Source organism: Dioscorea cayenensis, chromosome 10, assembly GCF_009730915.1.
Source record: "Dioscorea cayenensis subsp. rotundata cultivar TDr96_F1 chromosome 10, TDr96_F1_v2_PseudoChromosome.rev07_lg8_w22 25.fasta, whole genome shotgun sequence".
NCBI classification, from domain to species: Eukaryota; Viridiplantae; Streptophyta; class Magnoliopsida; order Dioscoreales; family Dioscoreaceae; genus Dioscorea; species Dioscorea cayenensis.
Window position 1 is genome coordinate 7,834,522 of NC_052480.1, and position 12,588 is coordinate 7,847,109.

The window sequence follows — 12,588 nt, forward strand, 5'->3', positions numbered from 1 at the left end:
AAGACAAAGGAAAACCACCCTGGGAAATAAAGAAATTAAGGATAAATCAGAATAATTTGAAACCAAGCTATGTGACCATCATATTGCTATTTATGGTGAAAAATGAAACACAGTTGTCAGTTTTGCGGTGCTACACGAATTTTGTTGACATCAACGAGTCAACAGTTCTATCAATGACAGCTTCATGTGACCATTCCAGGTGAGAAAACAGCACCAGGAATTGACTGATTGTGGAGCCCGTGGCCTATAACTAGGAACTATAAGAAGAAACGCCTCCACCATTCTGGTGTTTGGTGTTTACCCGGCGCATGCCTTAAACAACGTAAAGCTCGTTCCCAATCCAAACTCCCCCTCTGAATAGAAAAGGCAAGGTCCTGCATGTGAGACATTGATTGAAGTTTAAGAACTAGAAGAATAATGAAACTGACAAATAAAAACCATTTGCACAACTTCAACTTCAAGAAATTGGACATTATGGGCTTAGTTTGACATTTATTTAAATTGCATCAATTCCCTTGAATTTCTCTTTGAGCGTTAATCTCATGGAAAACATATATTAAATCATAAGCAGTTCAGGAAAACAGAGATTTTCTATTTTATGTTTTAAATATGCTGTAATTCCGCCAATAATATATAATATATGCGCACACTCATGCATCACGAGTAAAAGTTGACCTGGAACTTCAAATTTTTTTGTCAGACACAAAAAATGGAAGGAAAACAATTAATTCATTAACCTTCAAACGTCTATAATCAACATTTTCTTCCACTTCTGTCAGAAGAGAAAGCTTTATATATTCTTTTCGGACCTGGCATATTCCACTTATCATTAATTTTGTTCACAAGAAGCTAAATTACCTTACCTCACCTGAATAGCATCTGACAATGCTATATGTTCCCTATACTAATTCCCGATGTCCTACCACTGCTTCCTCTTAATGAAAGTAAGCAGATTTCTGGATATTATTATACTCAGCCTTCATCTGCTCATTTAATGATGAAGTGAACAACTATCTTAATTAATTGCTGACCTTTTGAATCTGTCAGATTATGAATATCCTTTGATGAGACTAGGAAACTAACCCAGACATAAAAATTTGAAACCATCTGTCTCCAACACTCGTCACACCATTCAAAAAGCTATAAACTATGTTAATAAATAGTTTAACCCAGAGAACTTGAGATCAAGCTCACACCATGAACTTCTTGGGAACACGAACCCTTGGAAATGGCACCAACTTGGAAGGCATAAGCATATACATAAATGAGTTTTCACTTTATTCAAAAATATCAACATGCTACAAAAAATATTTTAGAAGACCACTTAATTTAAAAAGGAATTTGCCCATAAAGCATCTCATCAACATTCATTTAATGGGAATATGAACCATATGCAATTTACTAAGAACTTGTTAAGCATGGAGCCATAAATGATGCTTTAAACAAATAACAAATCTATTTCTTGAAACATGAACATAGAATCTACTAGCATAAGAATGCACCACTTAAGAGTGTGTCTTCTTAAGAATTGGCAAATTATCACATTTTTCATTAGTTATGTCTTCTAGTTGAATCAAATGCAAAGAAGTTGAAAGTATCTTGTCATCTTCCTTACTACCTGGTTGATAAACAAAAGCAATTTGTGATCCTAATTAGGCCTAGGCAAATCATGCTGACCTTAGACCATAAAACTATCTTCATTGTTTATTTCTACCAATCAACAGCTTCTAACTACATTCCCACTTGAGTAAATCATTGCTTCAGCCATAGAGAATAATCAACATTCAAGACTAACTAATAAAAAAATCAATTCGGGCATCTATTTGCAGCATTTTCAGATCCAAGATATGCAACATTAGTCAAGTGGTGACCCAATTTGCATAGAGGGTTCAGCTATGATGACCCCAAAGTTCTTTGCAGTGCAGGTCACTAGTTCTCAATACTCCTTAGCAACCACTGGGCCTATCAATTAGATTCTATTTATGTTTTCCAACCAGCTTTCAAACAAAACAGATTTTTAAGCAGTCAGGTTGTGCCAAAGTGGTACTGTTTCTCACTGCCAATGTGCCTAAATGGATGGTGGTGATTTTAAAGTATAAAAAATATTGGAAATAATAAAACCTATCAAATATAAAGTCAAAGGCAAGAAAGCTAGCTACAAAACTTAGAATCTTACTTGGCAAGTGTAAAAGGAAATCTTTACTTAAAAAGGTATAGTCTCCTCACCTCTCCATGCAATGGTTCCCTAAAATACTGGGATATGTTATTGGTGAATGACGCAAATTCGCCAATGATTCACCCGGTATGCTAGGATAAACCTGAGACAGGAACCGATGAGTTGCAAATGAAGGGCAATGAAGATGTTGATCTAACATCTGCGTGTGTGTGGCCACCGAGTCCCTCCTTCTGTGGATCTCCAAGATGATGCTGAACAATGCTTCATCATCAGGAATATTGTCAATAAATTGCAGGCCACTCCGAAGCAATTCATAGAAGGGAACGCGGCACTTATCCTCTTCAACCAACATCCAGATAACGTCCAAACAAATATGTAGCCATTCATGCAATGGTCTTTCAAGACTCAAAGCTTTCAAACTTTCTGCTTCCTCAAATCCTTGTTGTCTTTGATCCCAATTGACCAACCAATTTATCATATGGATGAAAATCTCAGCATGGGTTATTGGCTTCAGATTGGATTCAAGTCCCGTTAAGATTATCTTGCATACCAATTGGCGTAGATAGCTTATGGCAGTACTCCTTGGTAACTGATTAACCCTCAATGCAAAAGGCTGTCCAGAAGCAGCAATATCTGATGCTCTAACAGGTGATAAAGTTCCACCAATAGCTTGCTCAGTTGCAGATTGGGAAGGAGATCCAATAACATGCATTGGCCCTAGAGGAGATGTTGGATTTGAAACATGAAAGTTTGTGGTGACTGAAGATGCTGAAGGTGTTACAGCAGATGCTGCCAAGCTACCTGATGGCATGCCAGTAAATGTCAGATTTCCTTGCCCAACTGATGATTCTGCATTGGAAACTGTACAGAGAAGTGCAGGAAGAAATGTATCCCACTTCACATAACCAATGTTGCACAAGCTCCTTAATGCAAATAGTAGAAATTCTGATTGTGGAGCATGACCACTACACTGAATAATTAGAGATAAGAGAACTGACTCGGTTACCACACGTAGTTGCTCCCGGTCCTGAATGTGAATGGTAGAGAGAGAGAACAAATGAAACCTTTAAGATATGATGAGCTGCATGGCTTGAAGTAAACATGTTTAAATTAATGCTTACAGCAAATTGCCCCTGCAACTGCTCAAAGTCAGAAAGGAACTGCTCATTTCTTGGAGGAAGCTCTCTGTTAGGAGCAGTCACTCTTTTCAGCATCTTGTTCCTGATTATATATGATAACATGCATAAAGTCATCAAAAGTTACTTCTCATGAGAGAACATGGTCTCATCATCATCAGGAGGAAGATCGAAGAGGATCATGGGAAATTTAAAATAATAATTGCTCAAATATGAGTTTTCTATATTTGATTAATCCAACGAGTTGATTTGCATGTAATATCCAATGAATCTATCTTTTACAAAGGATAAAGTGAATTTCATGTGTTAAATATCTACTGTATTTCAGGTATTTCCACCATGAACCAGGCATAAATCAGAATAGTTCATATCTGCAGCTGCAAATATAAAGGGAAGAGTTAGACAACTTAGACTATGACTTAAATGAGAAATATTTGGGAAAAAATCAAGAATTTCCTTAGCCTTTCAAGGTCTCTTACGCTTTGAGAAAGAAGGAAACAAGTCATACTTTATAGTTTATACCATCACCACCTAATCCCTTTAGGGCATCTTGAAGTCTGAGTTAGATCAAATATCACAAGGTTTATAGTTGTTGGCTAATGCTACCGAAGAAGTCATAATTTTCTATATTGACAAATGATTTGGAGCCTTAACTTATGAACATCTAATTTTTAGTTCAAAAAGGAAAAAAGATGACTTTCAGGCTTGCAGCTGGGTCAGTGAGTTTGAAAATTGATGGTTTGATTCATCACTGTTGGAGCATAATACAATGATGACTGCATGTTACCTCTTCAAGACTCCTTTTATGTACTCCAACAACAGACAAAATCTAAATTCTACAGAAATTATACAATAACAGGTTTTTTTTATTGACACCAGCAAATCTCAAAAAGAACATAGTTTTATACCATGCTATACTAAGTTACTAACTCAAACAAAAAGATTTGCCTTGCAGCTAGTGACTTCCTTGCCAACTTTTGACTTAAGACACCCTTGTGTATTCCACTATAAGAGTAATTAATTGTGTCTCACATTAGATAAATTAGTGAATATGAATATAAATATATAGTTTAGGTCTCTTATAGACTGAATCAGTCCCAATTAATATCTTTGGGACTGATTAGTTTGTTTATAAAGCAGCTAGCTCAAATCGACAAAGAGGCATTCATTTCAGGAGAAGTGATATCACTTCCAGTATTTTTGGTGTTCATTTGTCAGAAAATAAAAATAAAACTAGAAAGTTCAGACGTTTGATGAACTTCTATGAGTTCAAAACTGTAAATAAGAGAAAATTGGTTTTTATAGAATGGCTCACTCCCCCCTCCCCCCACTTCAGTAAAAAATTAGTGAAGTGGGTTTAGTTCAAAACCCACTTCAAATCAAAATAACAACAAAAGTGAGGAGAAGTCAGACCACTTCTCCCACTTCCCTCCACTTCCTCCGAAATAAACACCCCCTACATACATTAAATGGGCGTACTAGAGAAACTAGTGTTTCCACATTCGTTAAGTTCATAAATATCAATATGGACACAAAAGTCTACATCTCTTATTCTATAAACTAAAGTTTTTTCATCCACTACTAACTTAGTGAAATGCCTGTGACTGGCAACAACTAAAGAAATATAAATTCTAGAGCCATTCAATATTAGTTTTGTGTAAAGGACCAAAGGTTATTACTTCTTTATCATGCCCTACCAACACAAAGAAAAAATTCCAAATTCTTCCTCAATCCACTCATAGTCTCCCCAATGCGCAATGGCATGTTGCTACTCAAACTCATTTCATTAACAGTGGATTAAAAGATAAATATAAAATTTGACTGTAATGTTGGCTGGTAATTCACATAAATAGTCCCACAAACAGTATTTACACATCCATCAATTAGAAGCTTGGATCATACTTGTCATCCAGCACTCTAAGACCTCCAAACTTAGAAATGATCAATTTTCATGTACTATGAATGCCAAATCATTGCACTTGAAATCAAATTCCCTTAATAAAGATTATTGTCCAACTCCTTTAGGTTTTAGTCCCATCTTTCAATTCATGAGAACGCCAATGAAGTTTCATTTTATGAACAAGATTTGAAAGTCTATTAATTAGAACCAATCATTAAAGGAGCCATAGAGCTTCACAAAATTTTAACACATGAGCTAGGGCATGGGCATAGCACTAGAAATAAACAGGACAAAAGTTTTTGCAAGAGAAACGTGCTAGTATGTCAACCATGCTTTAAAGCTACTCACAGATGCTACTCACAGATGCTACTCTATGAAAAAAAAAGCATGATGAAAATACAGACAACTATTTTGATGCAAGAGCAAATCCCTTAAAAGGAGACACTCTAAATGGCTCAAAAATTCCATCTTGGACAAATGGAAAAAGTCAATGTCTCTCAAATTGTAAGAAATAGGATAGAAATCGAGGGAAACCACTCACGGTGATTCACGGCTTGCTTCATCGAATTTGGAACGAGAATTCCTCTGCAAGTGATGACAGATAGAATTAGAAGCAATTGAACACAAGGAACGAGCGAGAAGAGCAAAAGGGAGCTTAGTGATTTACCCCAAGGTAAAGGTTGAACAGATCGACGACGGCGGACCTCCCTGAGTGGAGCTGGTGAGCCCTGGGGGTTCTCTGCCCCTGCTCCATGTCCCCTCTCTCTTCCCCCGGCAGTCCTTCTCCAAATCTTAAAACCTTTGTGTCAAATGGGCCATACCGCCTTGCCCAGCCTGGCCCACGAAAAGGGCTCTCTCTTATCTAATATGTTTTTTTTAAGTAAATAAGATGTTAAAGGCCATCTCCAACCATGACCCCAAACCTCAAATTTGGGGTCATACATGATTCTAACCCGACCCTTTTTCCTTACCCCAACTTTACAGGTTGGGGGGGACCCCAAATTTGGGGTCCAACTATTGTGACCCAAATTTAGGGTCCCATTTATTTTATAATATTTTATTCAATATTTTTTATTTTTATTATTATAACTAAAAAAATTTTATGTTATTAATTTATATAATTAAGTAATATTTTAATATAATTATAAGTAATACTTTAATATAATTTTAAATTTTATGTGCAATTAATTATTTAATAATAAAATTCTTAATTAAATTAGTTTATGTTGTGATATTTTGGTTTTGTTGTATGTTTTTTTTATGGTTTTTAATGTAAAATATTTAATTAAGTAATTTTATTTTTGTTGATAAAATTATAATCAACGATGTGTTTATTAATTATTTGTCAAACTAATTAAAAAAATTACATATTATTTGTAAATAATATTTAATTAAACCATTGTTGAAAATAATTAATTTCAAATATATTGTGGTTGAATTGTAATAATAGTAAAAATGAGATGGGTAAAAGAATATTCTCTTTTGGGGTTAGATTTGGGGTTTGTGGTTGGAGTATAATTTACTGTAGCAGAACTAAATTTGGGATTTGGGATAAAAATTTGGGGTTGTGGGTTGGAGATGGCCGAAAACTAGACTCTCTTTCTCTATTGTTTTGGGTTGGAAATGGCTTTAGTTTTTTTTTTTGTTTTCTATTTACTTGTGCCTTAGTAATGAACTTAATTAGTTTGGTATTCGCCAGCCTAGTTTTATCATTCATTCACTGGCCTTAATTAAAAAATTTCAATTATTAATCATCATGACCACCAATTAATAAAACGAATACAAGGAATTGCCTATGAAGTGACGTACCTCTCTTTCATATTTAAGGGTGTGTTTGGATGCAAGGATTGATCCCGTGGATGGCATGTGTATGCTCATGTTTGGGCATGCACCAAAGAGCATGGGAAGGGAATGAGGGGGGAGTGCATGCCACTCAAACCCCTCATGCTCATCCCCCTCATTTTGGGGGGATTGAGTATGCCTTAATAAGGAATTTACTTTTATACCCTTATAGATAATGTATTTACCTTTATACCCCTCTAATTGAGTTTTGTTAATTTTTTTAATAATGTTTTTGATGAAAATTAAAAATCTCATTTATTTTTAAAATTTATATTTATTAAATTTTTAGTGATTTTAAAATAATTAATTTTGGACATTTGTTTATTTTAAATAAAATAATTAAATTGTATTCATCTATTAAAATGTATAAATTTAAAATTTTATTTAGAAAATAAATATATCAATAACTTACTTAAAAAAATTATAGAAATTGGAGCCATTTAATAATTTTTTTACAATTAAAACATATTATTTAATCAAAATATGAGAGGGTACAAAAGTAATTTTACTAAAAATTTTCCCCATATCCTCTCCTATCCCTATCCACATTCCCTTCAACCAAACATTACTTTTGTTCCCATCTCCAATCCCCCTTCCCTATTTCTATCCCCATCCCCATCCCTTTCCCCTTCCCCATTCCCATTCCCATTCCCATATTCTCATGCCCTCCAACCAAACGGACCCTAAATACATATAAGGGGAATCAAAACTTGAGACATATTTCGGAACATTCATATGAGAGAGAGAGAGATAAAGGGCCCGTTTGATACGTAAAGTTTTGAGGTACAGCACAGCACAAGTTTTTTTGTTTCTTGTTTGATTTATAAATTGGCTAAGAATACAGCATAAGAGGTTGTTATAGTATAGGACAGTGGATAAAATTTTTGTACCACTAAAACCTTGTTACAAAAATTCTATCGTGGTATAGCACAACCAAAAGACCAAATCACCCTCGATAAAATATAAAAATCAATTACCACAATCACAACATACCACATCCCACGACGCTAATTCTCCGACCTTGCACCTCCTTCACTTCCTCCGCTGATGCACGCCCTTCTCTATTTATATGATCCTCTTCTCTCTCTCCATCTTCTCCTCTTCTCCCCCTTTTTATTTTTTTGCTCTCTTATCTCTCAAAAATTTTAGAGTTTTCAAAGCGTTTTTATCAAATAAAGATTTGATTTATAACATCTATATATTTTCAAATAAATAAAAGTGATCATATTTAGATATTGAAAATTTAAACCATATAAAAAATATACATAAATCTTTTTATTTTTCTATCCAAAGATTTTAAATTAAAATTTTATTAAAAATAAATATAAATCCTTTTATATCTTTACCCATGAATCATGGGATAACATTTTCTTGGAATATCAAATATATTAGTGAACTTATATAAAAAATATTATATATAAAATTTTTGTTTATTTTTATTAAGCAATTATTTTGCATATATTTTCTCAATCATTACATAGCTGACCAAGATACAGCTATGACAGGAATACGCATCAAGTTTTGCAATTACAACTATGGTAGGAATATGCATTGAGTTTCCCTAATGCAACTATGGCAACCTGCACATCGAGTTTTGTAACTACAACTATGACAGAAAGAATCGCAAGGAAACTCCATAGTTAAAAAATTATGAAATCAAAGCATTACAAGTCGAGGTTCATAGCCATGAACTCCCTTCTTACTTCGCAAATCTTGTTAAAGAATTCCCAATGAAGTTACTGTTAACTTCGTTCCACTCTCTAAGTGTTCTCTCATCCTAGATCTATCCCCAATCGCTGCCAGTAGCCATCCTAGACGTTATCCACAAGAATAGAAATTGAATGCCCTTCATAACACTAACTTTGGACTTAAAAAGGTTGTTCCTGATAGAAGCACGGCCATGCTCTTTACAAGATATCTTGGGATATGTTTTCAGCACAATGAGTAGTAAAACTAAAATCTACGGGCATAGGTGGCAGCACGGGTGTGCTTCCCAACCGTGCTTCCATTGTACCATAGTGCTTAGAGCCCTAATCTTGTGCTTGCCTTCTTGTGAAACCTCCTGTAAACTGCACTGGAAGAAGCACAGGAGTTCTTCTCGACCGTGCTCCCAGTGCACGATTATACTCAAGGCTCTGAAATTGTACTTCTCTTCTCCTGAAGAATTTTACTAAGTCTGGAGATTTGCATGGGCAGAAGCATAGGCATGCTTTCTGATTGTGCTTTCCATGCTATAGTGAAATTGAGCTCATTTTGCATCGAATTCATTCCTAATCTCATTCTCTTATCCCAAGACCTGCTTGCCTGCACAATTAAGCACAAATTCCCATTGTAGCCTTGAATTACACATAATTACATGCTAAAAGACAAGCTAATCATGCAAATAGGGTATGTAAAATGTCTATATAACACGCACTCATCATGGAGTTTTCAATTATAGACTTTGTCTACAATATTAATTGAGTATATATTTAGTTGCTTTGAGAATAATATTTAATGACTTGAGTTAACTGATGTGGGATCTCTATCTGGAGCTTGTGGAGTAGGCATCTCAAACACAAGAAGGGTATGGAGAGCTCTTAATTGTGAGTGAAACAATTCAATACTATGAGGTTGTGGGGGGAGGAAAGAAAAGTCTGGTTTATGGAATCCGGTCCCAGGCCTCTATCTTTTATCTCTAGTCATCTCAGAGTTTTTCACAGGTTCATCATCTGAGGCACTACATGCTGGGGTTAGAGATTTGCATCAAACTCTTAGCCAAGTCCAAGATAATAATAATAAGCTTCAACATACTCTTAGCCAAGTGCAAGATAACAACAAGGAACTTCAACAAAGTTTGCTCGAAATGAAGGAGAGGGACCAATATCATGAGGAGATCATGCACCAAATGAAGGACATGATGATGAGTTTTTAGAAGAGCATCCTTCAGAGGTCGTAGCTTACCACATAGGACTCACAGGCATTTACTGACGATCATGATGTTGATCTTCATGACTTATAGTTGTATTTGTCATTTTGTTAGTATCTTATGTTGAAGATATATGCTTAAACATTTTTTTGGTATGAATTGATGAATTTATCTTATTTGTCAGCATTGTAGGTTTAAAAAAAAAAATTCATGCAGGAGGTTTGTATAATTTACTGGGATATAATTTTTATTATTATTATTTTTGCTTGAATTTTAAAAATAGATTAAAAATGGATTAATTTGTTTCAATATTGTTTTTTTAAATTGATTTTACATATGGATTAAAAACAAAAATAGTTTAGTTTTGAAAAGGGAGGAACAAAAAATATTCCGTTTGAAATCCATTTCTAATTTTTGTAATGGTAACAATTTTGTATCAAATCTGTTTCTAAATTTGGAAATGGAATTATAAAGGAATTTAGAAACGAATTACCAACAGACATTATTCCATTTTAATTTTCAAAATTTAGAAACGGATTAGTTTATGTTTCCAATCTATTTCTAAATTTAGAAACACAAATTTTCCCCATTTCTATTTAAATTAGAAACAAGGATTTTTCAAAATAGATAAATTACGTTTCAAATCCATTTCTAAACTGAATTAGCAATGAATTAGAAACAAAAAAAAATGTTGTTTCTAAACAGTAACTTTTTGTAGTGAGTGAATTACTATATCTCTAACATGATGAGGTTTTCCAAATGATGCACAATATTTATTATGTTAAGAACAAAAAGATTGCAATGTATGTTTTATGACGGATGCATGTAGAGTTGAAGACGGATCAACATTGGCATCCTTATTAATATACAAATATAAGATGATGTATAATTTCATATTAATTAAAAATATATTGCTCTTATTACAGTAAGAGAGTCTATGTAATATTCAATGCAGCATAGCATTTTCATCACAAGCTAGTATTTCCAGTCCAGAGAGCTTTTAGCCTATACAACAGACTTTGTTTCACAGTGATGATAAACATGATGTTGAAGTTTAACAGATATGTTTATTAATAATTTTTTATTTAATTACTATATGGGCCCGTTTGGTGGACATGATAAGAACTATAGGATATGATAGACTATTATATACTGTTGTTGTCCTTTGTTTGGTGTATGATAGTCTTATCCTATTGGCCCACTTTATCCTGCCAGCCACATGATAATGAGTCATATGGGGAGGGGGGAGTCAGGATAGAAACAAGTAGGATATGATAAAAAAATAAATTTACTTTTTTGCCTTATTATTTGGTTTGTTTCCTTGTCTAGGGTTTCATTGTATCTCTTCTTTTGATCTTTTAAACACGATACTTGGGACAAGAAGCTTGTCAAATGTTAACAACTAGATAGAACACTAATTTTACTATTTTAAGTAGGATTTTACGCATTTAGAGTGGTTAAAAGATTTCTCCGTCAATCTTCGTGCTTGAGCAAATTATTTTTCATCTAAATCTCTCTTTTTAATCATGTCTTATTTTTAGTTTTTCTAGTGTGATGATTTTTTTTCAAATTGATTTTGATGTGATCTATTTATTTTCCATTAATGAATTTGTTACTCTAGCTTTATTTCATATTGATGACTTTGTGTATGATTTTCTCCAAGGAAATAAGTATTAACTATAATTTTTGCAAATTGGTGATATTGCAATCTATATATTTGTGGACATTATTTATAGGTTATTTATTTTTTAAAAATTTAAAATATACAGATAAGTAAATCATTAAGGAAAAAAATTCAAAAAAAAAGTCTATTTTAAAAAATATATATAACTATATTATAAAGGGTAATTTTGTCTATTTACATACCATTCATATCATATCCTGTCATTATCTGGTCCACTTAAAACATAAAATAAGATAACAAAATGTTATCTAATGGTTTATCCGGTGCACATTAAACATATGATAGGATATGAGCTTATCATGCCTATATCCTTTCCTACTCCTATCCAGTCCTCATATCATATTTGTCCATATCCTATCCCGTCCACCAAACAGGCCCTATATATATGTTAATTATTTTTTTTAAATATTTTTAATATGTATCAGTTTTAATAGTATTATGGACAGATTTAGTTTTGATTACATTCTACTTTTGTACACTACGACAGCAAAATGTTATAGAAATGTCTCTTTTGTATCTCCCCTTCCACCATCTATCAAGCAACTAAAAGTCACATATCCCACTAGAAGTCATACATATCAATCATAATGTTCTATCTCAAATTGTCTACTTCATTATTATTTTCTATCTATTTTCACTATAATTAATTAAAGACCATTATGGGCTATTGGGAACGGTTACATTTAAACATGAAAGATACCTAACATCTTCTCTCTCATAATTTTCGAAAGCATGACCTCAATGGGTCCTACAATAATTTTCTTTGTCCACGTAATTTACACGGACAAAGAAAATTATTGTAGGATCAGTGAAAACTAGGGCCAAAACCAAGGGATGCTAACTTAAATTTTAAAAAATTATAAATATTAAAAAAATTTATATTAATTCAAATTTGAAATTATAATTATTAATATTTTTTAAAAATATATCACTAACAACTAT

General features: G+C 33.3%; 1 protein-coding gene across 1 annotated transcript in view; it reads right to left on the reverse strand.

The window, feature by feature from the left end:
• LOC120270161 (mediator of RNA polymerase II transcription subunit 23-like) overlaps positions 1–5,978 on the reverse strand; it is a 56,425-nt gene extending 50,447 nt beyond the window's left edge. The window contains 7 exon segments of the mRNA XM_039277183.1: positions 137–184; positions 186–374; positions 2,227–2,243; positions 2,246–3,203; positions 3,298–3,397; positions 5,754–5,797; positions 5,880–5,978. Coding sequence (XP_039133117.1) covers positions 137–184; positions 186–374; positions 2,227–2,243; positions 2,246–3,203; positions 3,298–3,397; positions 5,754–5,797; positions 5,880–5,966 — 1,443 coding nt within the window. The 5' untranslated portion in view covers positions 5,967–5,978.
• Positions 5,979–12,588: the final 6,610 nt, after the last annotated feature.